Source organism: Sciurus vulgaris (genome assembly GCF_902686455.1).
Source record: "Sciurus vulgaris genome assembly, chromosome: 3".
Lineage (NCBI taxonomy): Eukaryota > Metazoa > Chordata > Mammalia > Rodentia > Sciuridae > Sciurus > Sciurus vulgaris.
The window spans coordinates 129,525,881-129,553,865 of record NC_136463.1 but is presented as its reverse complement, the minus strand read 5'-3'; the positions used below and the strand labels follow the sequence as shown (position 1 = coordinate 129,553,865).

At 31.7% G+C, this 27,985-nt stretch overlaps 1 protein-coding gene across 5 annotated transcripts in view; it reads left to right on the top strand.

Moving 5' to 3' along the window:
• Window positions 1–24,340, top strand: part of LNPK (lunapark, ER junction formation factor) — a 78,875-nt gene extending 54,535 nt beyond the window's left edge. The window contains exons 9-15 of one of the 5 annotated variants that reach the window (XR_013762663.1): window positions 2,313–2,525; window positions 10,289–10,394; window positions 11,548–11,618; window positions 12,586–12,756; window positions 14,127–14,353; window positions 14,444–14,526; window positions 20,314–20,352. Coding sequence is in view for 4 of the 5 variants with exons in the window: in XM_079132492.1 (XP_078988618.1) it covers window positions 2,313–2,525; window positions 10,289–10,394; window positions 11,548–11,618; window positions 12,586–12,756; window positions 20,314–20,549 (797 nt within the window). In the remaining variant the exon portion in view is untranslated. The other 4 variants (XM_079132494.1, XM_079132493.1, XM_079132492.1 and 1 more) reach the window with 4 other exon arrangements.
• The last annotated feature ends 3,645 nt before the right edge of the window (window positions 24,341–27,985 follow it).

Sequence of the window (27,985 nt, the reverse complement as noted above, 5' to 3'; positions counted from 1 at the left end):
TAGGAAATACTGAATATAAACAATAGTCTGCTTTGTTAAGAATTTTGTTTTTAATATAAGAACATTTGTGAATGACAGGTAGCTAAAAGTAGATGAATCTTAGCTGTCTAAATTGAGACTACAGAATGTTTCATATATTACTGAGTATAGATTTGTCACTGTATTTCTAGCTATTTAAAACTATTGATAATTGCAATCCTTTGTTACTGGTGTTTCTTTTGAAAATGATGACATTGTTTTCCCTTTCATAACTCTTCTATAATGTTTTTTCTCTTTACCTAAATTTAGTTTTAGAAATATTAAACTAAATCTCTTTTATGGACCACTAGATATGATATCTAGATATGATATTATTTGTTAATTAGTTATAGACCTCACCTTGACAATTGATATTAAAAGAATATCTCTGCTAATTTTCACAGGGTAAGTGTTCATTCAGAGGAAACAGTCTTAAGTCTTTATTCAAGAAGTGAAAGGATAACAGCTACTTTTAGTATAATTTGATATATGCTAAATTTTTATTTGTCTAAATAAAAGTGTACATTTTAGAGGTATGCTTTACCCGAAAATTAGCTGAAAATTATTTATAGTATTTGATGGCTTATTTTTTTACAATTTAAATGATCAAATGTGATTTCAGTAACTTGTGCACATTTAATGTTTTTCTTAATGTGTAACTGCCTGTTAAGGTATTCCTTGTGATTGAAAATAACTAATGTACAGGAGATGATAGGATATGATTAGTGCAGGTAATATCTAATATTTTCTGCATAAACTACATGGCAAAATAGCAAAGTATAAAGATGGTTCCAGTATATAATGATAATGTGCTTATAATTTATTATTGCAGTGTCTTGGTTAGAAACTGAATTATGAACCAATTGAAAATTTGTTGGTTCTAGTAATTACAGCTGAAATAATGTGAAAATGACTTAGTGTAGGTGCTGAGGGTAGAGTGTTAGCTTTGGATGGGCAAGGTCCAGGGTTCATTCCAGCTCTGCAAAAAATGAAAAAAGAAAAAAGAAAATTCTTAGTTGTGTGAAAACACTGAGTATTCAGTAAATGTGAACTATCAGTGAATGGATATTATCTTATTTAATCCTCAAAATAATTTTATGGTTTAGCTATATCCTAATTTTACAGATAAAGAAATAGGTTTAGGAAAGTAATCCATCTGAGGTCACGTAGCTAGAGCCAGGTCTTAAGCAAACCCTAATTGTTAAGGTCCTTAACTAGTAAGTAGACTAGTTTGTTGTGGACTGAGTACATGGGAGCTGTACTTTTCAGTGAACTTTCCATGAAAGTCTTTGTCAGAATCCAAATCTAAAGTGTTCATCTTTTTGAAGTGTACATGTTTACTCTTCATGCCAAATAAAACATAACTTCTTTAGTTTTAGCTCACTAATTCAGTTTGTAAAGATTTAATGTGATATATAGAATTTAAAAGTTATAAAGGGCTTCTTTGAGATCTTACTACTGATATTCAAATAAGGTATTAGATGGAATGGGGAATGTTAGAATTTAGTTTTATGTTATTGAGTCATGAAATATTTTCTGTAAAAGACCAGGTAGTGAATGACTTAGAGAATCATATAGTCTCTTTTGTAACTACTCTACTCTTTGAAAGTAGCTGTAGACAGTATGTAAACAAGAGAGTAGAACTGTGTTTCAATAAAACTACAAAAGCAGGCGGCAGCCTGAATTTGACACATTTGCAGACCTGTACACAGAATCTTATAATTTTTACAATTAAAAGTTAAGATTTTATTTATGATTAAACTTTATATGAAATACAAGTGTTCCTATATTAAAGTATTAGCAAAAAGAAATTTGCCAAAAAGTTAGCAATGTATAAAGGAGAATAGGAATGGTACCTAAGTAGTAAAGAATACATTTATTTTTTTTTTTTACCATTTCTGTGACTACTTAGATATTCTTTTATAATTCCATAATATATGTAGTCACACTTCTTAAGATTTTTATTTTTGAATCTTAACAAACAAATTGCTACTTGGAATTTTTACTTATTCTGATATACTTTTATTATAGGTAGGAAGGTTTACTGTAAAAAGACACGACACAATTCGTTGGTGATTTTAAGTAGATAGATCAAGGTTTGTTGTGTAAATGTCCAGTTGTAGGTTCAGAATGTGGTACTATATTTTCAGTTTACATTTTATGAATTTCTCATTACAAGTAGTTTTGATCCTAGAATGCCTTTTGGTGCCAAATAATTTTAATAAGTGTCATTCGTGGTGTTGGCTAATATGGTATATTGAATATTCAATATAGTATATACTTATGCTTCTCAGAGATTCGCCAGCGAACTGCAGTACAAAGAAACCTTTCTCCAACACCAGCAACCTCTAATCAGGGTCCTCCTCCACAAGTTCCGGTATCTCCTGGACCATCAAAGGATACTTCAGCCCCTGGTGGACCACCAGAAAGAACTGCTACTCCAGCCCTATCATCAAATGTGTTACCCAGACGTCTTGGATCCCCTGTTACTTCAGTGCCTGGAATGGGTAAACAGAGCACTTAATGTTATTTACAGTTTATATTGTTTTCTCTGGTTACCAATAAAACGGGCCATTTTCAGACAGTATGGAAATGGCATTTCATTTGGAAATAGCAGAGCAGTTATCTGATTAAGCAGGAGTTCCATATTCAATTAGCCATAACTCTTTACAGCTGGCACCTTGTGATACTGAAACCTATTTCTTGAGCTCATTTAACTGTTATGGCTTCTTTGTTTAAATGGCAATAAAACTTTGTAGTATTCTGTAGTCAATAGTTTAGCATATCTTTTTATATTCAACTTTAGAATGACTTCAGATTTATATGTAATAGAGAAGAGAATACTTTGGAAAGTATTTATGTTCTTTGCTAGTTCTTGCAATACATTTTTAAATATGACAACCTATTTCAGGAAGAATATTCCTGCATTTTGTTTCCCAATGTTACTTTTGTTAGAATGGACTAGTAGATTTTTTTCACTCTTTTTCTAAGTCATGGAACCTTAGTATTTTCTGGTATACTCTTTATAGAGTTCTATTAATGTTGCCTTTACTATTTTCTTGCATAGATTCTCTTTTTTCAGTGTGGTGGACCTGTCGAAGATTCCATTCTGGAGCATAACATATAACATATTACCCTGTGATTATTTTTGGAGTGTGGTTGGGACATGGAAGTCCATGACTTTATTCAGCACGTTACATTATTTTATACAGAGTTGCATATTAGATTTTTGAATATGATAGTAAATTATTTTAAGATATTCAATTCTAATTTAGATTACTTTGGTATTTCATGGCTAATTATGAACATATAATTTGTGATAATGTTAGGCATGGCAGTATTTGGTATCAGATAATCAGAGCATTTATGTAATAAAATCAATAAAAAAACTAAATATTACTTGTTATAATAGAGTTCTTTGCCTTTTTTCCTTTAAAAACTATAGCATAAGATTTTAGAATAGAAAACTTATTTATTTATGGTATTTATAATATATTAATTTGTATTATATTAATATATGTGCATATTATGTGTCCATATTTATTATAATATGAACATATCCTATAATATTAACTTTACATTAATATATAGGCATTTTAATCAATAATATTATAACATTTATAATTTATATATTATGTTTTATATCAGCAATTTATATTTATGATTTTTATATCAATTATATTTATATTATAAACAATTATTTATAATTTATGTTTTTATTTTCAATTTTTCTATTGGTTGTTTTTAGAGATACGTAACAATAGAATTTATTTTGACATAATTATAAAAGCACGGAATATAATTTGTCCTAATTCAGAGCCCAGCACTTTCCCTTCCTCTGATTCCAACCCTCTACTCTAGTTACCATTTGGCTCTTTACTTATAGTTTTTTTACTTTAATTAGTGTCTTGTGGATATACATGATGGTGAGATTCACTGTGGTATATTCATATAAATACATAGGAATATTAGGTCAGATTCATTCCACTGTCTTTCTCTATCCCATTTCTTCTCCCTTGCCTTCATTCCCCTTTGTCTTCTCCACTTATCTTTCTTCTAGTCTTCTAATTTATTAATTCCACCACCTTAATTTGGATTAGCTTCTACATATCAGAGAAAGCATTTAACCTTTGACTTTTTGGAACTGGCTTATTTCACTTAGCATGATAGTCTCCAGTTCCATTTACCAGCAAATGCTATAAAATCATTATTCTTTATGACTGAGTAACTCCATTGTGTATGTGTATATATATACATATATATATAAAATTCATAATATTTATGTGGTTATTTATAACAATTACATATTTATAACATTTATAAATATTATTATAATTTATAAATAAATTTGTTTCTTAATTTTTAAACAAGATGATTACAAATGAAATGTATACAAATCATAGGTTTTAAAGTAATTAAAATATAACTTAAATTTGACATATGACATCACTATGAGGCAGACATGTGTTTTGTGAAATTGAGAAAGGTTAAATTGATTGAAAATCACTCTTCTTCCAGTTATTGGTTTGTAGTTTGAGATACCCATGATTTATAAATTAAAATTCTGGTTGCTTAATGAACTTTTTTTTTTTTTTTTTTTTTTTTTGGTGTGAGTGTATGAATTATATACATTTGTGTATTTAGTTTTAAAGAAATAAAAATTCAGCTATTTATATAATCATAAAAACTGCATTTTATATGTGAGGATAGGGCTATTGATGGAACAATGGCCTAAATTTCATGTAGATGTAAATAAAACATGTTTGCTAAAGTTTCTAATTAGTTTCTTTGTGAAAGACTGTTTATATTGTACATTGCCAAAAATACGAATGTTAGATGATTTATTATAGAGAAGATTAATAATTCATTTTTTTTCTTTATTCCATATTTGTGGAAGAGAATCAATTTAATGTGTATTACCACAGGGCTCCCATATGTTTGAAAATTAATAACCAGCAGGTACTTGATAATTTGCCAACCTGTGTAAAAATGACCAGTATTCCTACAATGATTGCTTTTGATGTTTTATTAATTACTCTTGTCCATAATAGCTTGAATATGAAGATACATTATTTTAAAAGTTATTAGTATGTAAGGACGTTAAGATATTTTTATGAAATCTGTTGGCTTATATATCCAGATTGCTTTGTGGACATGTTCACTGAAATAATCTATCAAATTAAGTTGGTTTAAATGCTTTCAAAATCTAATGTGGGGGTTGGGGTTGTACCTCACTGTAGAGTGCTTGCCTAGCATGTGTAAGACTCTTGGTTTAATCCCCAGCACTGAGGGAAGAATCTATTTTGTTTGCTTTTTAAGTTGAAATTTTGATAATGAAAGATGACAGTATCTACATTCAAAGTTATTTTTCAATGACAATCTTATTCCTTTAATATATTAATATAGTATCACTACTCTAAAGTCAGTATGAAATACATTATAGTTTTTGTCACAGCCATTTTGAAAACCTTGTATTCTTGTATCACAAGACTTATTCCAAGAAGGTCCCATTTTGTTTCCGAGTTTTCTATGAGGTCTCTGCATCAACCTCCATTGCTACCTACCTTACTCTTATGTTCATCATGTCTTGTTTTACAAAGGCAAATATCACATTTTATTTATTTTATTCTCTCATTTTCTTTTCAGTATTTTCTGTGTTGTCTCTCAACTCAGAGTATCTCCTATAAATAATTGTTTTCAGAGATCATAGAGTCATTTTTTATAAAGTTTGAATGTTTAACTATTCTTTTTTTTTTTTTTTTTTTGTGGTACTGGGGTATTGTTTGTTTTTTAAACAGGAAAAAGCCAAACAATTTATTTGTCTACAGACATGGGAGCCACAGACAAAATATAGGATTCCTATTACTTTTATGTAATATAAACTATTACATAAACTCTCAGTCTTCTCTCCACTCCCCATTAGGTTCTTCTAATATTACCTCATTTATTGCATAAATACAGCATGTATCTCTTCTTTTGTTTAGGTCTTTAATTTCTCTTAGCAGTATTTTATAGTTTTGTGTATAGGTTTTGCCCATTTGGGGGCCCAGTTTGCATCTGATCATTTTGTATTTTTGGTGCCTTTGTAAATACTATTATTTTATTAAGTATTTCTAATTGTTCACCGTTAATATATAAATACTCAATTGATTTTTGTATGTTGTTCTTATATCCTGTAACCTTCCTAAACTCACTTATTGGTTGTAGTAGCTTTTGTATAGATAACAGTATTTTCTACTTAGTCACATTGTCAGTGAATAAAGAAAGTTCTACTTTCTCTTTCCAATCTAGCCTTCCTTTTATTAATTTCTCTTAGCCTGTTACTCTATCTAGAGCCTTCAACACGATCTTGAATATAAATGACCAGAGCAGACATCCTTGTCTTAGTCCCATCTTATTCTTGGGGGAAAGGCAATTACTCTTTCACCATTCAACATGATGTTAGTTCTGGGTTTATTTGTGTTTGTTTTTAAATAAATAACCGTTTATCAGGTAGAGGAAGTGACTCTCCAGTTATTAGTAATAAATGATGGAATTTTTCTGCATTTATTGAGATGTTCATATTTTGTTTGTTTTGTTTTAATATCTGTTCATGTAGTGAATTATATTGATCATTAAATATTCAACCACCTTGCTTTCCTAGGATAGATCTCACTTGGTCCTGATGTTTTCAATTTGCTAACATTTGGTTAAAAATGTTTATGTCAATGCTCATTAGATATATAGGTCTATAATATGTTTTTTATTGTTTCCTCCTATCTTTGTCTGGTATAGGCATCAGAGTAATACTGGCCTTACAGTTAGTTCTTCTTTATTTTTCTGGATAAGTTTGTTTGGAGTTGGTATTCTTCCTTAAATGTTTGGTAGACTTTACCAGTTGAAGCATCTGGGCCTAGTGTTTTCTTTGTGGAAAGGGTTCTTCTTTGTTTTCGATTGAAAATTCAGTTTTTAAAAGAAAAGCTATAGAATAATATCACATGATAATATAAGATGCAACAGTTATTTTTAAAAAATATTTTTAGTTGTAGATGGACACAATATCTGTATTTTATTTATTTTTATGTGGTGCTGAGAATCGAACTCAGTGCTTCACACATGGTAGGCAAGTGCTACCCCTGAGCTACAACCCTAGCCCAAGATGCAACAATTCTTGTTGCTTTTTTTTTTTTTTTTTTTTTTTTTTTTTTTTTTAAGATGCAACAATTCTTGACAAAATTTTAGTAAGTCAAATAGACTTGAGTGAGATCTGGTAGTTTGGTAGTCTTTCAAGGAATGTTTCATCTAACTTTAGAATTTATTGCCATCCCTTGTTCTTAATATTCCTTTTAATATTAATCTAGTTAGAAGTTTGTCAATTTTATTGATCTTTTCAAGGAACCAGCTTTTCTCTATTATTTTTATGTATTTCATTTTATTAATTTTCTCCCTGATCTTCCTTCTATTCTGTTTACTTTGGGTTTCATTTGCTCTCCCTTTTTAGTTTCATTCTTTTCTTTTGCTTTTTTTTTTGTTTTTGTACAGGGAATTGAACATAGGGACCCTTAACCACGGAGTTACACCACAGCCCCTTTTATTTTGAGGCAGGGTCTTTTTTTGTTTATTTGTTGCCTGAGACAGGGTCTTGCTAAGTTGCTTAGGGCCTCACTAAGTTGCGTAGGCTGGCTTTGAACTTGCAATCTTATTGCCTTAACCTCCTGAGTCACTGGGATTATAGGAATGTCCTACCATGTCTGGCTCTTCTTTTTTAATTTCTTAAGATAGAAACTGAAGTCATGGATGAAGCCAAAGTCATAGATTTTGAACCTATCTTCTTAAAATAGGTCCTTAGTGTTAGAAATTTTCCTCTAAATACTACTTTAACTAAAATTTTGTATATCAAAAATTTTGATTTTTTTCATTTTTATTCAGTTAAAATACTTTATAACTTCCCTTTAATTTTTGCTTTGATTCCTGGGTTACTTTAGATGTATATTATTTAGCCTCCAAATATTTAATGATTTTTCAGATGTTTTTCTGTTGCTTATTCCTAATTTCTGTTGTGGCCAGAAAACATATTTTGTGTGCTTTGAATCTTAATAAATGTACTGAGACTTGTTTTATGTCCAAAACATCATGTATTAGAAATGTTTTCTGTTTTCTTGAAAAGACCATATAGTTTGTCCCTGTTAGGTAGAGCAGCCAGGTATAAATGTCAGTTAGGTGAAGTAAGTAGTTGTTCAAGTCTTCTGTGTGATTCCTGATTTTTTTTTTCTATTTGCTTATTTTATCAATTATTGAATAAGGCATTAATCTTCAAGTAAAATTGTGTATTTGTCTATTTCTTTTTTATTTTACTCATTCTTATAATCTATTCATTAAGAGTATATTCAGATCACATAAATTTAATATAATTGTTTATATGTTTGGGTTTGAGTTAAAATATCCATCTGACTTTTTTTTCTATTTTTCCCTTCTGTTTTCTGTTACCCTTTTCTCATTTTCAGCCTTCTTTTGGGTTATCTTTTATGATTCCATTTAATCTTTTTTGCTGTCTTATTGGCTCTAAGACTTTTTTGTGTTCTATTAATGGTCGTTTTGAGGTTTGTAGTGTATGGTGTATGTCTTTAATTTATCACAAACCTCCTTCAAATGATACAATACCATTTCACATATAGTTTTGAGAATCTAACAATTTGTTTGTGCTTCTTTTCTGGCCTTTGTGCTTTTATTGTTGTACGTTTTACTTCTATATATATTATAAACCCCACAATGAATTATTATTTTTCCTTTAACTTAGTAAATTATCTTTTAAATGAATTCAAATAATAAAAAGTGTTCCTTGTCTGTCCACATAGTAACCATTTCAGATGCTTCTCATTCCTTTGCATACCAGCTTTGTGTTTCCTTCTGCCTGAAACTTTTATTTCTTTTAAAGTAGTTTTTACTATGATAAATTATTTCATTTTGAGTGTATATTTTATATCTATGTCTGCTTGAGGTTGTCCCACAACTTGCTAATGTTTTTTCCCTTAAAATTCTTTGTCTTTTTCTCTGTATTTCATTTTGTATGGCTTCTATTGCTACGTCTTCAAGTTCACCAATATTTTTTTCTGCAATATCTAAATTGCTGTTCACCTCTTCTGTAAATTTTTCATCCTCGACATTTTAGTTTTCATCTGTAGAAGTTGAATTTGGATGTTTTTAATTTTTTCCATGTCTACTTAACATACTGAATCTTTCCTCTAGATTCTCAAACATTTGAGAGATAAACATAATAAGTTTGTTAGTATTTTTGCTGACAAATGACCAATCAGCTCTCAATTTCTGGGCCAGTTTTGGTTAGTTTTTCTTATTAATGAGTGGTATTTTCTTGCTATGCATGGCTAGTAATTTTTGATCTGATGCTAGACCCTGTAAATTTTGCTTCATTGTATATTTTTTCATTCCTCCTCAATACAAAACTTCCGAATACTTTGCCCAATGACCTAGCTATTTTAAACAGGCAAATTTTTTGGCCTGTGTGAGTACTACTTTCTTTCATCTTTTTGGTTGGTTCTTCTAGTCTGAGGTAGTTTCCTCACATGCATGAGGTGATCAGTGATCTACCAAATACTCTGGGAGACCCTCTGAAGACCTTTAAGTGCTTTGTCTCTGTGTCATCTCCTTTCTTTGGTACTCTTTCACATGAACCTGAGGCTGCCCTGGCCTCCCCAGAGTTCCAGTACTCTTTTCTCAACTCTCGGAACTGCTGTATTTCCCCTCGTTGTACCTTCCTTGCTCCAGTTCCTGGAAACCCTATAGGCAGTAAGCTGAGGCAATTGTGTTGGGCCGATCTTGTTTTAGTCTCTAAGGAAACATTAACCTACATTGCCCGATATCCTGTGTCTTTAATAAAGTCTGTTGGTTCTTATATTTTGCATGGTTTTTTTAGGTGGGGAGTTTAATCTTATCCTTGTTACTCCATTAGAATCAAAGTGAAGTCTCCTAATTTATTTTTATAGGCTTTTTAAGAGTTGGGGAGTTTTAAAAATTAGTTTGTACAGAACCTTACATAGTGTTATCTCTTAACTATGTTGCTGGTTTTGATATAGCACACATTTAAATAGTTTTTTGGTAGTGTATTATTTTTAATAATTTAAGTGTTTTATGGAGATTTATAATAATATTTTAAAATTTTAAAATTTTCTCAAAAGAGTTCTAGCAAGCATACATAGTTCTTGGTAATTGAATTAAATTTTATTTTTATCTTTTACGTATAAATTTTGTTTGTAAATATTTATTTATTTAATAGGACTTCATCCTCCAGGTCCACCCTTGGCAAGACCCATTCTTCCCCGAGAACGAGGTGCTCTGGATAGGATTGTTGAATATTTAGTTGGTGATGGTCCACAGAACAGGTAATGTTTGCTAGGGTGGTAGATAAAGGAAGATGAAAACATCAGTCTATATGTTATACTTTTGTGGCTTCCATTTCCTGATTTTTAGACATAATGGAGTTTTGTATAACCCTGCAAAATAATACGTGTTCAGCTGTGTTTTCCTAGGAGTTTGAACAAAGTAGTATAAATAAAACCCATTTGAAAAACTCTGAAATTAGCTCTCTCATAAGATTAATATTATAGAACCTGGAATTCTTTCTTTGAAATGTTTAAACTTTGGAGAGCACAAAAATAATGAAAACCTGGTAGGTCGTAAAAGATGGAAATTTGTAGATGTCAGCACTAGACATGGTGATGGTAATTCTTTTAGTAACAATGAAAATCATTTACATGTACTTAGCACTTAAAGTTATCAAAATGTTTTTCCAATTATCTTACCTATAACTCTAGGAAAATATGTGAGCAGAGCAGTTGTTTTAGTATAGATTTAAAACTATTCATTGGATAGTAGAGTAGATGTTTGACAACTTTATGAGTTAATATCATTTTAATAAAAGGGACCAGAGTTTAATGTTAACTTAGTAAGTTATATGTTACTTAGAACAGAATGACTTTTGGACCAAGCCAAGTATTTGTTGAGTAGATAGATGTACAGAGAACAGAGAATAATTATAGTAGAAAATGAGGAAGATTTTTAAGTATAACAGAAAGGCATAGGTATCATGATGTCTAGAAATTAACTTTGGATTAAATGACACAAAATTAAATGTATTTCTTTACTGCAAGATTTTTCAGAGGGCTGAAAATATTTATTGTTAATCTCAATGAGGGTTCCATCTTTTCCAAACATATTTAACCACAGATTTGAAAACTATCATCCCCAAGAATATTCATTGGGAAACGTTGAAATTTAAGTGTTCTGTTATCAGATATGTTTCTGCTGATTTAGTAAGGATATCTTCAGTTTATTTTTAATTTGATATTTGAATTGAGATTTTGGCTTAGGTTAACTTTGGCTTTTAAGGAGTATTGTTTATGATTTTCTAAGTAGTATCTAATCTATTATAGCACATTTAGCTGTTTTAATATAAATTAGCCATAATGGCTAAAATAGCCTCTCCCATGAACTTTGTCTGCTTTTGACTGATATTCATTTTTCCTTTTGGTGTAGGTATGCCCTTATATGTCAGCAGTGTTTTTCTCATAATGGCATGGCTTTGAAGGAAGAATTTGAATACATTGGTAAGAATTATAGGGCAGTGAGACATAAATATTTTACTCTATGCCACTTCTTATGCAGTGCCATTTTATTTTACATTTTGTCTTTGTATACGTTGGTTGGGCATATTGTCCTTATTTAATAGCCAGAGCAAAGCAGGAAAGGCAACTGAGGTTTATTCTTCATATAATGTATAGTGACTAGGCCCGTTGTTTGCAAACTGTGTTTCAGAATCACCCAAAGGTTTTTAAGAAAATTATGATACCTGGAACCCACATGCAAAAGAGTCTGATTTAATTGATGTGGAGTCAGGTCTAAGCATCAGTATTTTCTTTCAAGCTCCCAGGTGACACTTATGTGCAGATAAATGTATCAAATACTTGTGATAAATTATTCTTCTGAAATATGACATACTGTATTTTGGGGCGCAAATAAGCAGGTTCTAGATTTTAAAATATCTAATGATTCTCTTGAGTAGAAATACAAATTCAATAATATATTTAAATCATTAGTAGTATAGTTTTGCTGTTAGTTAACCTGCTATTTAATTTGTTATGCCTTTTCTGCTTTGAGATTAACATTCTCATTCTAATAATAATAGGAAGTATGCTTTAAAATTAACTTTGGTTAGAAAACTTACCATGATATTATTAAAATAGCATGAATTTGCTGGATGTGGTGGTACGAGCCTGTAATCTTAGCAGCTCAGGAGGCTGAGACAGAAGGATCACAAGTTTAGAGCCAACCTCAGCAACTTAGTGAGACCCAAGCAACTCTGCCAAGACCCTGTCTCAAAAAATAAGAAGGGTTGGGGATGTGGCTTAGTGGTAGAGCACTCTTGGGTTCAATCCTTAGTACCCATAAGAAAAATAATAACATGAATTTCACATGGTATAAATAGCTTTTGATAGGTTCTTTGATAATTTGCAAAAGTAATCTTGTTAATTATCTGATTAGTCTTTGAACTTTCTTTGGTTTGTGATTTTGCAGCTTTTCGATGTGCCTACTGTTTTTTCCTGAATCCTGCAAGAAAAACTAGACCCCAGGCTCCAAGACTTCCAGAGTTTAGTTTTGAGAAGCGTCAGGGAGTGGAAAGTTCAAGTTCACTTGGTCCCTTGCCATCAGGAAGTATGCTTTCATCAGAGAACCAACTCAGTGAAGGTATGAATATGTGAATTAAATTTTTTTGTCTCTTACTAATGTATGCTATTTAACAATATTAAAAGCATATTGCTTATAGATAACAATGGATTAATTTACCAGATTTTGCCGCATGCATATGTCAGTTATTGCTCTCATGGCCTCCTATGTAAATGGTATGATGTGTTTCAGTTTTAAAATTGAGGTTATATTGTAATATGCAGCATGTAGCACCAATTAGATAAATGTTTTTTATCTAATTAGATAAATATTATTTCTCTAAAAACTGATTTGACTACTAATGTGTTTATGGAATCACTGAAAATTTTATCTGAGTAAATTAGATTAGTAGAATTATGAAACAGTTGTTTGTAATTACAAAATAATTAGAAAATTTGTGATTAGATAAAGTAGATAGGTGTCTATCACTTGAATTGGTAGATTACTGGAAAACAGGAAACTGTGGAAGTGAAAAGTTGCATTTGTATTTTTTTTGAATGACTATGTCAACAGAACTGTGTTCCATTGAAACAGTTTATAGAGGTCCGTGAGATTAACAGTCTTTGATATAAATTCAACCTTATTTTATAGAAACAGACTTTATCAGAACTTGTATTTTAGAATCCATCTTGCAATTCTGCTTTAGGAATTCTTGAAGTTTTGTGAAAAATTATAAAGATGAGATAGAAGATCTGACAGTTAATTTGCCAACATTTAAAAAAAATTTTTTTAGTTGTATACGGACACAATATCTTTACTTAATTTTTATGTGGTGCTGAGGATCGAACCCAATACCTCCCATGTGCGAGGCAAGCGCTCTATCACCGAGCTACAATCCCAGCTCCTGCCAACTGTTTTTTGCTATCAATACTTTGTTAGGAGTTCTTTGTCAGCTAAAAGTTGTGAAAATGCTGAAATTATGACACAGACCATGATACTTTGGTACAATGCAAACTGTAGAAAAAAATGTATATTAGTTCAGTTCACACAATTTATTTAGCAGTCAGTATTCATCCTTTTAATTTCTAGGAATTACAATTTACATGTATTTGATATCTTCTTCATTAAAGCATTAAGTATTGCAAAAATTGCCATAACTTAGAATATTATATGAAGCAGTGAATTTTTAGATAATTAGAAGTTTTGTATAAGATTCAAGGATATTTTTAGACTTCAAAGAATGAACCTAAAATATATGTGTTGAATTAGGCTTGGCTTTTGGCTTACTCTCAAATATCTAAACAAATTTCAATACAGATAGTTATGACAGAGACTTGTATACTTCCAACATTGAATCAATGCATTCATCTTCTCCAAGTCTACAACATCAGCTCCAAACACACTGTCACTGTCAATTTCTTTTTTTTTTTTTTTTTTTTTTTGCTTAAAAGTCATGCTCTGAGCTGCATGCTGTTACAAACAAATCATCAGCCTTGCCATTGCAATTTCTTGGAACTGAAAATTAAAGGATTTCATACTGAAGATGCCTAGAGGAAAAAAATGAAGTCTTTTCCAAGAGTAACCTTGCTTATGAAAGCTAAAGTGAATATTCAAAAGCCAGTAGTTGGGATTAAGAAAAGGAAGATAAGAAAAACCAGCCTGCGAAATAAAAATCTTGGTAATGGGTCCCATGCGTTATCTTCTCTGCTAAGGTCAAGATAGTTAGCAAACAACATCCAGCTATACCTTTCCTTCTCATCTAATCTAGGAGGAACAATACCCCAGATGTCTCATTTTCTGTCTGAAATCTCCGGAATGAAGTCTAAATGGCTCAATTTCAACCCCAATAAGGTAATGTTAATAGTTGAAGATCAAACTTGAGGCAGGGTCTGAGTAGTAATACTTCTCTTTGGATTCATCAAAGTGGCCACAAGCATCTTTTTCTTCTTTGGCTTTCGGAAGACTGAAACTTTTCTCCAAGAGTCTTATTGCCACACTATGATAACAGTTACAAGTTCCAAGCTGGATTTCTTAAGTAATGGACTGGAAGTATTTCTGGTGAACAAGTGAAGCCGCATTTGTTTTGAATGCCAGTGGTGTACCCTTATAATTCAATTGAACTTTTAAAATAAGGCCATGTCATCTCAATTATTTGCTCTATAGCAACAGCCAATGTTAGTTGGAAGCTTAGATTTTTTTATTTCTAAATTCTTCAATGATGTATAAAATTGAGGAATGAAAAAAACTTTCCTGCTTTAATTTCTACAATTGTAAAATATTGAAATAGCTTCTTGTAAGCAGCAGGAGCTGGAGAGGTTAGATTATCAAATTTACAGATGGACTCAAAAGGTAACTTTCTTCTGTTTGAATTCCTCTTTCAAAAATATCAATAACCATTTGTATGAATGATCTAGAATTAATAGAAGAACCTTTTTTTTTCTCCCAGTGTGTGATACAAGAGTTTGAAATTAAGTTTTGTCTGGATTCTGATATTAGAAGATTTTTGCATTTAGGATAAGTCACAGGCTTTTACAATCTCTGGACCACTCTTTAGAACAACATATGGAATTTTGGAAAGCTTTCATCAAAGAGACCTAGAAGAAATTTCTTGCATTAATTGCTCATTTAAATTACTAGATTTTTTTTTTTTCCTTTCTAGAACTGTGTATCCAGATATTTTGGTAACAGATAAGAAGAACACAAGAAATTAGGGATATGGATTATCTTTTTATCTGAGAGCATACTAGATATGGTATGCCAAAAATGAACTGCTTTTAGATTCCTCAGTTTTTTTATGATTAAATGGTAGTAAAGTAATAGTTAAATTTCTGCTAAGTATCATTAATGTGTTTTTTTATAAAGTTTTGCCTTTGTTAAGAAAATGTGTTTCTAAAATACTTAATATGTAGCATTCTTTTTGTTAGATGTGGTAATCATTAGAGTACTCTGTTAGTATGCTATTTCAGTGATTTTTATTTTTTTGACTAACGTGTTTACAGTTTTTTAATATTGGGTTTTCATTGCTCTGTTGTGTTTGTGTAGGTCTCATGTAATTATTTGAGAAGTCTTCATGTAATTACTTTAGTGGAAAATAGCTTTTATTCAATTGGATTAACTCACTAATAATAAAACTCATGGCATCTAATCAATACTATTAAAAATAGTAAAATTTATACAAAATGAAATTCATCTTGATAATCTGACTTGTTTTTCTTTCTTTTATGCAAAATACTATTATCATTAGGTTATGTCGAATGAGGGAAATTCTGTTCCTAGTTTTGTTATGATGCTATAGGAAATAGAACTATTTGATAATGAAAATTTTATTGAATTCTGTGTATTTATCAGATCCTAAAAGCTTATGTCTTTGTTTATATTTAATTATGTTCAGTTTTCTAACATGTAAACTTGCCTATAATATATTCTTGTTCATTTGTTTAAGATATAGAGATCTTTGAGCCTTCTGACTCCTTTTTTCCCCTAAAACACCTTCACCTAATAGTTTAGATTGAGATCACAGCTTAATAATAAAACTTTTAACTTGAATACTAGCTGTTTTCTCATAAGTGGTTATGATTTGGTTAAATTTTATTCACTGAGTCATTGGATTGAACTGGGTTGAAATTCATGCCTTTCTTCCTTCAATATAAGTCGATGGTTTTCCTGAAGGCAGGAGAGTCTTATAAAAGCTGTCTTGTTCAAAGATAATTGTCAATTTTAATTTAAAATGTTCTTTGGGTAAGATTATATTCTACACATATAGTGGCACTAATATTTCAAAAATATATCAAGGCAAAAATAAATATTTATATCTAAGATATATATGAGATTTATTTATATAAGAAAATTGTTTTACTATAAAGCTCTCTGAAGTTTAATTATTAAATTTATATGTAATTTTAATGTGTTAGGCAAAAATAAATGAGTATTATTTAATTTTCTTACAAAATTATTATTTTAAGTACGGGGATAAAAACCTAAAGGCATTATGATGTTTGTACCTGTTTTTGCATGGTTTATAGGTAAAGCAGTGTTATTTGTTATAAAATTTTACATTTAGCTTTATAAATTTGAGTTGTCTAGCTGAGCTGAGGCTTTGTCCAAAGAACTGGTTGCTAGTTGTAACCATTTGGTAGGAAAAAACCTTCTCTTTCAGGAATATTGGGGTGGGGGCAAAGGACAAGAGTAGAGAAAGAAATTCTGTGGATCATATTGTGGTATAATATTTACTTGGCATTATAGATGTTGAAGTTTATTTAAACATTTCTTATAGATAGAATTAGGTCATTAAGGTAATTGTTACCAGCTCTTAGTCTTAAACTGGGTCACACAAAGAAACGTAGGCCTGTTTATTTAATATTTTAGTATTTTACTGCCAAATATAACATCTTTTGTAATGTATTTTATACTACTAAGCTATTTTAAACTACAACTTCATAAAAAAAATTATTCTTTGTATTAGACTAGGTGAATGATGCCCTCCTATAGAAATAAGTAGTTTGGCACATAAAATAATCTTACTGTTAAGCTCTGAGGTTAATTATTAAATTGATATGAAATTCTTTGTCAATATATTATACCTAGTTCATTTAGATATTGTTTGTATGAGTTCTTACAAAATGGAATTGACTTCTAAACATCAAATACCTATCTCATTTAGAATAACTGAAGTCTGCATTATAAGGCTTGTCACATACCAGTTTTTTGTAACATTATTATCTTAAGACTGTTTTCCTGCAAATCAACCTGTATTGTCAGCTCTTTGTCGCTTTGACCAAAACACTGTACAAAACAACTTAGGAGAGATTTATTTTGGCTCACTATTTCAGAGGGTTGAGTTTATGGTTAGCCAGTTCTATTTCTGAGGTGAGGCAGAATATCATGGTGGAGGGGCACAGCAGAGGAAAGCGTCTCAGCTCATGGCAGCTGTGAAGCAGAGAGGTAGAGGGACTGGGAGAAGATAAATCCTTCAAGACAAGCACCCAGTGACCTGTTTCCTCCAGCTAGATCCCACCTCCCAGTAGTTTATTCAGCGGTCAGTCTTCATGATCTAATCACTTTCCCAAAACCCAGCTATGAACCTTGCTTCCTTGGGGACCATGATTTCAACACATGAGCTTTTGGGGGACATTTCAATTCCAAACTATAATATAACCCCAGGGAAGAAAAGTAGTCATTAATGGGCTCTTTGATATTCTCAAACCCCTCCCTTATTTCACTAAATTTTTAGTGTTCTGTATGTTCTCTGAAATACAATATTGCCTGGAAACTTTGTCATGTTTTCTAATTGTGACAGCTCATTGTATTTCTTAGATTTCATGTGTTAGAGACGTTTAAATTTTTCAGTATCACAGTTCCCCTTTTTGTATTAACTGCTTTTTTTATGAACCTAGAATTTTTAAATTGACTGACTAGTAGAGAATGTCTCTGAAAATAGTAATATCAACACTCTAATATAATAAACCTTGAACTTTGATACCATTCCCATTTCAGTACAGTATTGACGCAGTTTGTCAGCATATGATTTTGTGGGTCATATGTTTACTTACACATGTTTATTGATGAACTACATCCTAGATTCTTTTCCTTTTTTCATTTTGAGTGACTTTATTAGTTTATTTCAGAAGGCTTACTAAACATACTGGAAAGTTCTTGCCAAATGGGTATTGCTCTACAGTCAGAGAGTTGAGGAAAACCATGACTCTTAAAATTCTACCCTGGATAATTTCTGTGAGGGTGGAATTATACATGGTTGGCAATTCCTGGAGTTTTCTACAGAAGAACTTGCTTGTCTTTGTAGCAAAAATAATTTGTACATGTCCATAGAGTTTCATTTGCTATTTCTGCATGTTTCTTTTCTGCTTTGGAGCATTCAAAAAACAAAATTTGAATGACTTACTGCTTTTCTACATTGGAGTTTTGTTAAGATTCCCAATGGTACAGTGATATTATTTTAAGTTTCATATTAAAATACAAGCAGGATTTTTATGATATTTGTCATGAGTATGATTTATGAACATTCCCCACCACTTTTTGTGATGATATGAAATTATTATTATTATTTTTTAATTATTTTTTATTTTTTACAGTCTGCATTTTGATTCATTGTACACAAATGGAGTACATAATTTAGTTTCTATGGTTGTACACGATGTAGATTCATACCATTCGTGTAATCATCCATGTACATAGGGTAATGATGTCTGTCTCATTCCACCATTTTTCATATCCCCCTTCCCTCTCATTTCCCTCTACATAATCTAAAGATATATGAAATTATTGTACATTAAGACCTCATTAAGTTGTATGTCAATAACTTTGGAATTTAGACCTTTTATTCCATATATTAAAAAGGAAGAAGTTGGTTATAATTAATTCTGTAAACCAGAATCCAGTGTCCATGTGTTTAAGAAAATAATACTTTTTAAAAATATTTTTTAAAGTCCTAGCATAGAGCATGTGAAAAGGAATAATTGGTCTTTATTGGAACTGTTATGGTAAAACCATGAATTTTTAAGACTTCCAGGTTAATGTGAGTACATATAACATAATTTATTTGCAGAACTATTTTATTTATTTATTTTGCAAACTTTGGTTCATACCATTCAAGGAATTTAACTAGGACTTTTTACCAAGTAGACTGGCCTTCCCACCAGATTTTTTGAATTGGTAATAATTATAGTACATCATAAGGAATCTTCAGTAAAGTAGAAAAACTACTTTTTTTGCTTAGTTTATATGGTTTAATTGTATTTCTCTTAGCAAGAATATTAATTACTGTTTATTTAAAAACAAAAAAGAACACTTCGAAGCTAGATTTTTATCTTTGACTTAGAAATTGGGTAGCCCAAAGCTTGTCTGCTCCTGTTATTCCTTTCCTCCAGCCTGTTTTTTAAACTTTAAAGAGTTACAATTTAATTAATAAAATTATTATTATTAAATTATTATTAAGAGATTTAAATTAAATAACACTAAAAAAGAGAGTTTAAAAGGAATACATTTTCAGGTAGAGACCAAGACAGTTCATGCTATGGAGACAAGATTGAAGAAACAAAACAAAACAAATAACCACCTTATATTTTCTCTCCCTAGCATGCTAGAGAGGTAGTGTAGCCCAGAAGTTTCAATACTAAAGACTTTGCTGAGAGAGATGGGGAGACTTGGCATGACTTTGGAGAAAAACATTGCCTGAACACATACATGCATGTATGCACATACACAAAAGTACACATTTATACATTGCTTACAGAGTTTCTTGGGTACAGGGGAAACAGTGTTTTCAGGAAACATAACTCATAACCTGGGAATTCATACATTTGCTTGCTGGACTGTTGTCTTACACCCACATAATTCTGTTGGAACTTTGAATTTTAGACATTTAACTTAAAAATGTATCTTTAGGAGTTTATTTTGTATAAAAATATGTGAAGTATGATTATGGACTTATTCAAATTTTATTTTCCTTTAGTTATATTAATTCAAATTGTATCCTATAGAGAGTTAAGTACCTCTTTTAAAAGATTTTAAGGGTAACATTAGACCACTCTGTTTTCCGTGTGTGTATGTGTACACACCTTTTAATTACTTAGAAGTTTTAACATTTGGGTATTCTGAAATCTTGAATCTTTATCTTTTCAGAACCTTTAGAAGAACAAGATGTTCTAGATAATAATACAGAGCAACCAGATGACAAAATATCAGCTGTAGAGCAGACAGACCAAGTGATTGAAAATGCATCTGGCTCAGAGGAACCAGAGGAGAAAGAAGAGACTGAGAATGAAGAAACCTCAATAAATGAAGCCAAATCAACAGTTACCAGAGCTGATTCTATTTCTAATCTTGAACTAAGTGAAGAATCTTTGATAACAAAGTAGTAAATGCTTCCACGTGCCTTCAACTGGATGTTTGTGGTCTTATTGATGTCAGTTATTGCTTTTTTGGTGGTACTTCTTAAAAATTGTTTTGCCCCTTTAACTATATGCTTGATATAATTTGAATTCAGATTGCTTAGCAATTTCAGTGTGTCAGAGTTTAATACTGGATATTAAAATTAAAAGCAACTGATATCAGTTAGATTCTTCTGAATATTTAAAGGTCCACACTCTTTAGACAGCTTTTAGATATTTTTTTTTGTCTATTCTAAAAGTAAAAAAACATAGCATTCTTGTTTTCTATATGTATAACCTATAAATAATATCTATTTTGACATAGGAAGAACTTTGATTAGGAATAAGTTCTCTAATAGTGTTTGTTTTAAGGAATGAAACACAAGATTTTGAGTCCTTTATCATTAACAACAGAAATAATTTTAACTTGAGATATTTGCCAGTGGGGAGGAAATGTCTACTTGGGTTGTTTACATTAAGTGATATGAAAGTTATAACTGTAACTACATAGGCATTGGTACGAATTCTCAGATAAGAATGCAATTGAACAGTCAAGTGCAGTGTTTCTTTTAATGTCTTTTATTTTGCAGCTGGGCCAAAGGCACATGATGTATATAATTAGTTTATGTTTACATATTAACATATAGGAAATAATGTCTGCACTTGACTGTACTTGAATTCTTAGTATTATTTATACTTGTAAAATAATGATGATATATAAGTGAATTTTGTGCTCTTGTGTGTATTTTGTTAAGGAAAATAAAGATGATCTGGCAGCAGTTTCTTTTTGTTAAGTATCTGGACTTCAAATAGTATCTTGGTGGATGACTTGGCTATCTGAAAAATCTTATTTGGAAGAGCTCACAGTATGATGTCTATATTCTGCTTAGAACAAGTTATTAAGCATTTATTCAGACTTGTTGCCATTCAGGTTCAGAGAAATAAAGACATTTAGAGTTTCTAATCAGAGGTTAGGTTTTTCTGATTCAAGACACATTAGGTCATTCGTAGATTTTAACTTTGAGAGACAAGAATGTTTTGTGAGAAGAGCAATTAACTAATTGCTGATAGTTCATTCAATGAAATATGTGTACTAAGCATCAAGTGAGAACAAATTTTGACCCAGAATGAAAATACTTGGGCCTTAAATACAGTGATTATCTGTTATAGCTTCCTTTTAGCCTCTCTTCTCCAGTATATAAAAAAATTTGAAAATCAAATTATTATGCCAAAGGGAAGAATATAAGAAGATATGTGTATGGGTAATGTTTTGGGTGTATACGGTTTATCGAAATTGAATAAAACTTTTTGTATCATTTAAAATTCATTTTTATGATTTAATATTGCATATCTGACAGGTATTTCTAATGAACCTAATCTGTTAATTATCCAAGGCATCTTAGTATAATGGCCACAGTTTTCAGGCACATGGAATTAGACTTAAATTCTGGCTTTGTAATCTTGGGCAAGTCACCTAAACTCTCTGCAACGGTTTTCTCACCTTTAAAATGGGGAGAATAATATCTATTTTTCAAAATAATTTATATTACGTGCTTAGCTTACTGCCTGATAACTAACCGGGATTGAATGAACCCAGGTACTCTTATCACTGAGCTACATCTCCATCCCCATTTATTTTTTATTTTGAGATAGAGTCTCACTGTGTTGCCCAGGCTGGCCTTGAATTTGCAATCCTTCTGCCTTGGCCTACTGAGTAACTGAGATTATAGATGAGCACCACCTTGCCCAGTTAATTAATAGGTATTAAGTAAATGGTAGCATTCGTTATTATTGATAACCTTGTAAACTATGAAAGGAGGGGCTGTAAATTCTTCCTCTGGCAGATAAGGAGATTAGAAAATAATATACTTTAACAGCTCAGAATGAAGTCAGTTTCTGCATTAACTTTTCTTCATTCTGTGTGTGTATAAATACCGATTAAAAAAATAGGAAACCAAAACTATACAATATACTCTTTTAAAAAACGAATTTCACCAGTTTTTTGGTATGTTACTGGCCCATTTGCATTTTATTAGCACCTTGCAGTCTTGTTATAAAATATTCAAATTCTGATGTACATCGCTTGCAAATAAATACCACAGAGAAATGCAGTTTAATGATGAACCAAGCAGATATTTTGAGAAATATCTTTGAAAGAAATATGGAAGAAAGTTAAAAAAGGGGCATTAGAAAAGTAAATGCAGCATATAATGAGCTTATGATTGTGTATCTTTTAAAATATAAAAGATTATTTTGATATTGCAATAAACAATGTTTGAAAGATTAGTGTAATATCCCACTTCTGGTTATTAAGACTAGTATATAAGTGAGGAAAACCAAGCCATTAAGTACTGTCAGCCAGAATGATCTTAACCTCCTTATTTATAAATGTCCAACAGGTCGTTGTCTAAACTCTTCTTACCATGTCCTCTGTGCTCTCAACAAACATGGTCTGGCTTCTCTCTCCTTCCCAGCCCCATCCTTGTACTGTAGCCACATTGCCTCCTCCTTTCAATTTTCTGGACATGCTCAAATCTTCCCTTTAAATCTCAACCTAATTTTCACTCCTCAGCCAGCCTCCTAAACTCCCTATCTGAAAACTCTCTCTGCCTTTTACTGACATATCATGTCATTCTGTCTCTACTCACTGTCCATATCACAATTTCTAACTATTTTATTTGATGCTCCTTTACTCTTTTATCTTCACATCATAAGGTCAGTGTATGCAAGGATCTTTTCTTACTCATATCTATATCTTCAGAGCCTGGCATAACTCTTGACACATTTATTATGTGAAATGAATAACTTTGTTGCTAAATCCAGTGAAATCTCTCAATTCTTAACTAATTTTCCTGCTTGGCAGATATATTGTAGAGCACTCCCTCTTCTTTGAAACACTTTTTTGCCTTTGGATTTTGACATATCTTACTGCCGTTTTACTTCTCTGGTCTTTTACTCTCAGTGTCTCCTTGTTGTTCCCTAGGTTCTACCTTTTGTCATTACTTCACTGCATATCTTTCTGTAGGAGCTTTCATCGGTGTCATGGATTTAATTCCTGTGTCAGAGCTCTAATGTGGTCTATTGCCTTCACTTCATAGTCTGCATTCACCCATCTACCAGCAATGCCTCTAATAATCAATAGGTTAAAAAATGAACACTCTTCTTCACACCTTCTGTGTTTCTCATCTTTTAGCACCGCTATCCAAGCCAGAAACTAGAGTAGTTACACTCATCCCTATTTCCTATATCCAAACAATTCCTGTTCCTGAACATCAGACATCCATATAATAAACATCATTTCTCCATACCATTCACATTGCATTAATAATTCTAATAAACATTTGCATTCCCATTCAGCCTGGCAATATGCCAACTGCTCTCTGTATTATTTTATTTGTTCTTTGGCAACAAACCTATGAAGATTTTTGTCTCTGGATTATAGAAAACAGGTGTATAGAGAATAACTTGCTCAAAATTATACACCTGGTAAGTGGACAATCTGGGATTTGAATACTGGCAAATGACTTGAGAGGGATTTTTTTAAAAAATTTGATACTGGGGATCAAACGGAGGGTGTTGCACATGGCAAGCACATGCTCTGCCATGGAGCCACCCTGAGCCCTTGGAGGCCTTACTCTTAAGGAGCATTGTATTGCCTTCTAATTCATGCTCCCCTCGTCTCAGGTTACTAAAAGCTGCTTCTTAACAGGTTTCCCTGTCTCCAACCTTGCCCACTTGCTGTCTGTTCTGTGCACAGTAGCCTAAATGAGTTTCCAGAAATGGAAAATGAATCCTGCTGCATCATTGCTTAGACTCTTTGATTCCTCATGTTTTTGGGATGAGGTCCAAACTTACTAATATAGCCTACAAAGCACTGGGTAATTTTGCTTCTAGTTACCTCTACGACCACTGCCATCATCATCTCCCACCACACACACACACACTTTGTATTTAACTATAATAGTGCTTTGCAAAATTTTCCTATCTTTCAACCTTTATTCATCTCTTTCTTGGCCTGAGATATATTCCTACCCACATAGATACTGGGGGCATTCAATAAATAGTTGTTGAATTTGAATTGTTTCAGTTAGAAATCAAGTTTAAAAGGGCTGGAGTTGCGGCTCAGTGGTAAAGTGCTTGCCTGGCACATGTGAGACAATGGGTTTGATCCTCAGCACCACATAAACATAAATAAAGGTGCCTAGCTACAACTAAAAAAAAGGTTATTTTTTCAGTACCTTAGCCAACATTTATTTTTCTTTATTTTATTGTTTGTTCTACTTAGTTATACAGGACAGCAGAATGCATTTTGATTCATTGTACACAAATGGAATGCAACTTTTCATTTCTCTGGTTTGTAAAATCACACCATTCATATAATCATACATGTACATAGGGGAATGATGTCTGTCTCATTCCACTATCTTTACTTCCCCCTGCCCCCTCCCCTCATTTCCCTCTACACAATCCACAGTTCCTCCATTCTTCCCTTACCCACCCCTCCCCCCTCCCCCCCTGTTATGTATCAGCATCCACTTATCAGAGAAAACATTTGGCCTTTGGTTTAGAAATTTTTTTTTTTTTTAAAGAAATCATCATCCACTTATCAGGGAAGACATTCATACCCAAGAATTAACTCAGATTTTACTTCCCTGTTTTGGGCAACACTGAACAGTAGTTGGACCTCTCCTCTCCTCGGGTGGCCTGGTGCAGAATTCCTTCTTCCTGGACCAGCCAGCCCTAGAGAAACAAAGAGGGTGAATCTGAAGAAAAATGAGTTTGCTTTTTCTGAGTTCTCCAATGAGAGAAGCCACCCTTACTTGCCAAAGTGTAGAAAGATGCAGAGATATTGGGATCATAATACTAATCAGATTCTCCCTACAGCTATGTCTGTTAGATGTAATGGTACAGGAAAATGAGCATGGGCATTCTTTCCTATCTAGCAGTGTCTGCAAGTGCTGTATGAAAAATAACTGCTACTCCTTTATTGTAATAAATATTGCCTCATATTACAAATAATAGAATAATAAGATTTTGATAAATCTGTTGATCTAAGATTTTAGTAAATGGAAAAAAAAGATTGTACATAGAAGATGAATTATAGGGCAGATAAAAGAAACTTTAGGGAATCACACCTGTCTTTGGAAAATTAAATATCAGTTTGCTTATTTCTACTAAAAAAAAAAAAAGACAAGTTCGGAAATTTTGTGACTGATTAAACTATGCTTTTATGCTAGAAATTGGTATTTCTCATCATGCATTTATTGTATGCATTAGACATTCACTATTGTTATGGAGAACATAATTGAATCAGGACTGGTAGCTTTTAGGGTGTGCATGTGTGAGAGAGGGACAGAATGAGGATTATGGTTTTTATTAAATATTGTATGCTGTTTTAGAAATGTTAAATGACTTGTACAGTGGCCACCTCAACCAAGCCAGAACTCAGATCTCAACTCAGTGCAGCGTGTTTTATATTGAATGACTATTTTATTTGGGGTTTGGACCCAGGGCTTCATATATGCCAGGCAAGAGCTCTACCACGGAGCTATATCCTGCCCCTTTTTATTTTATTTCGGGAGATGGTCTCACTAAATTGCTCAGGCTGGCCTCAAACTTGAGATCCTCCTGTCTCACACTCCAGAGTAGCTGGGATTATAGGTGTGCACCACCACACCTAACTTGAATCATTAATTTTATACTGCCTCTCAATATTGGTGTTAGAATTTAAAATTGCCTTAAATAAGATATATCCAGTTTACTTCTCTACGTCTAGCTGATGGTAACTGCTTAGCTAAGTTAAAACTTTTTTCTTGCAATGGTAATTTACAGTATTACATTATTAGTTGGATTTATGTCAAGATCAATTAAAGGGTCAAAGAACAGGGATAATTTATGTATTGTGGGTAGAAATTTTGAAATGTTCATGAACAGAGCTCCTTTTGAAAATTGGGAGAAAATAAAATAGTTATTATCTGACTTAACTTTAACTCATTGTAAAAATTTGATGAGATGTACTTTATAAATTCTCAATGGGCATTAAAAATAATTCAAATACCAAGATGAACCAAGGTATAGATGGTTGTGAATTGATCTGTTAAATCTTAACAGTTTTGTAATTTGAATTGTTTTAAATTTATTAAATCTCAAAATACATGAATTTTATTAGTCAATAAGAAAATATATTCAGGCTCTGAATTTAGACAAATATATAAATATAGAAAAGTATATTTGTTAGGAAACAAAAATTAAAATGAATACAGAATTAAAATTTTATTAAATTGTTTCAATCCACAATTATTAATTTGTCTCAGTATAATTTCTTTCCTCCTCAGAAATTAATGTACATTTTCCTTAATCCTATTTAAAAATATTTTTAAAAATTTTCTGAATTGATTGGATAAAAGGTGTTCCCCTCAATTGCTCTTTGTCAGTTTGCCTTTGTGTGAAATTTTGATTCCTTTTAATTTTCCATTCTTTCCCCTTTATAGCTCCTGTTATATTATGGTTTAATTTATAATCTGAACTTTCAGAAAATACTACCTACTTATATAGTTCTATATTATTTAATCCTTTTTAAAGCAAATTTTCTGCTTTATGCATTTAAAAGTATTCTTACCTTCCCTTTTTTCTTTGGCTTCAAAATTGATAGAAGTTGGAAGTACACTGGAAAGATTAAAAAGCATTCTCAAAAATCTCACTCATGAATTAAATTTTTAAATTCTTAGACCAGGATTCTGTGAGAATAGGCCAAATTTTCAGCTGCCAAAGACTTTTACCAGATCCCTGGCAGTTGATTTAGGAAAACTGGGAAAAATCATTTATTTTCATGAAAACATTTCTATTTTAGTCTGATTTTGAAAGAAAGTGGGGAATGGACATTTTTTGAATACCTATTCTTGGTCAGGCACTGTGCTCTAGGTACTATCACACATTCTCTGACAGTTTTCCCAACGACTCTGTGAGAAAGAATTTGATGAGGCAGAGAATGACTTCATTTTCCAAGACTAATTTGTGGATGTTGAAAGTAGAATTAGAACTTAGAATCCTTAAGTTTTTGCTCTTTTCACTACCAATGAGCACCTTCTTATTTGGTAGCTGAAAGAAATAGGCTAATGCTCTTTTTGGTTTCTCAGATTTCTGTGATAACTCAAATGTCATTACTTCAGGGCAGTCTTTTTTCTTAATCTCATACTTGTCAGACATCCCATTCCCACACTGGCACCTTGAAATTCCTTGGTACTGTTATCTCCCAGACCAGACGGAATTTCTTGGAGCTGGAGCCATATCTGTTGGTGCAGGTATATAAAGGATACTAATTATCTGCTGAATAGGTAGCATATACATACTCAGACCACATCAATGTAAGTGCAGATTTTATAGTGGAGAATTTTGAAAATCTCATTTAAAAAAAAAAAATTACT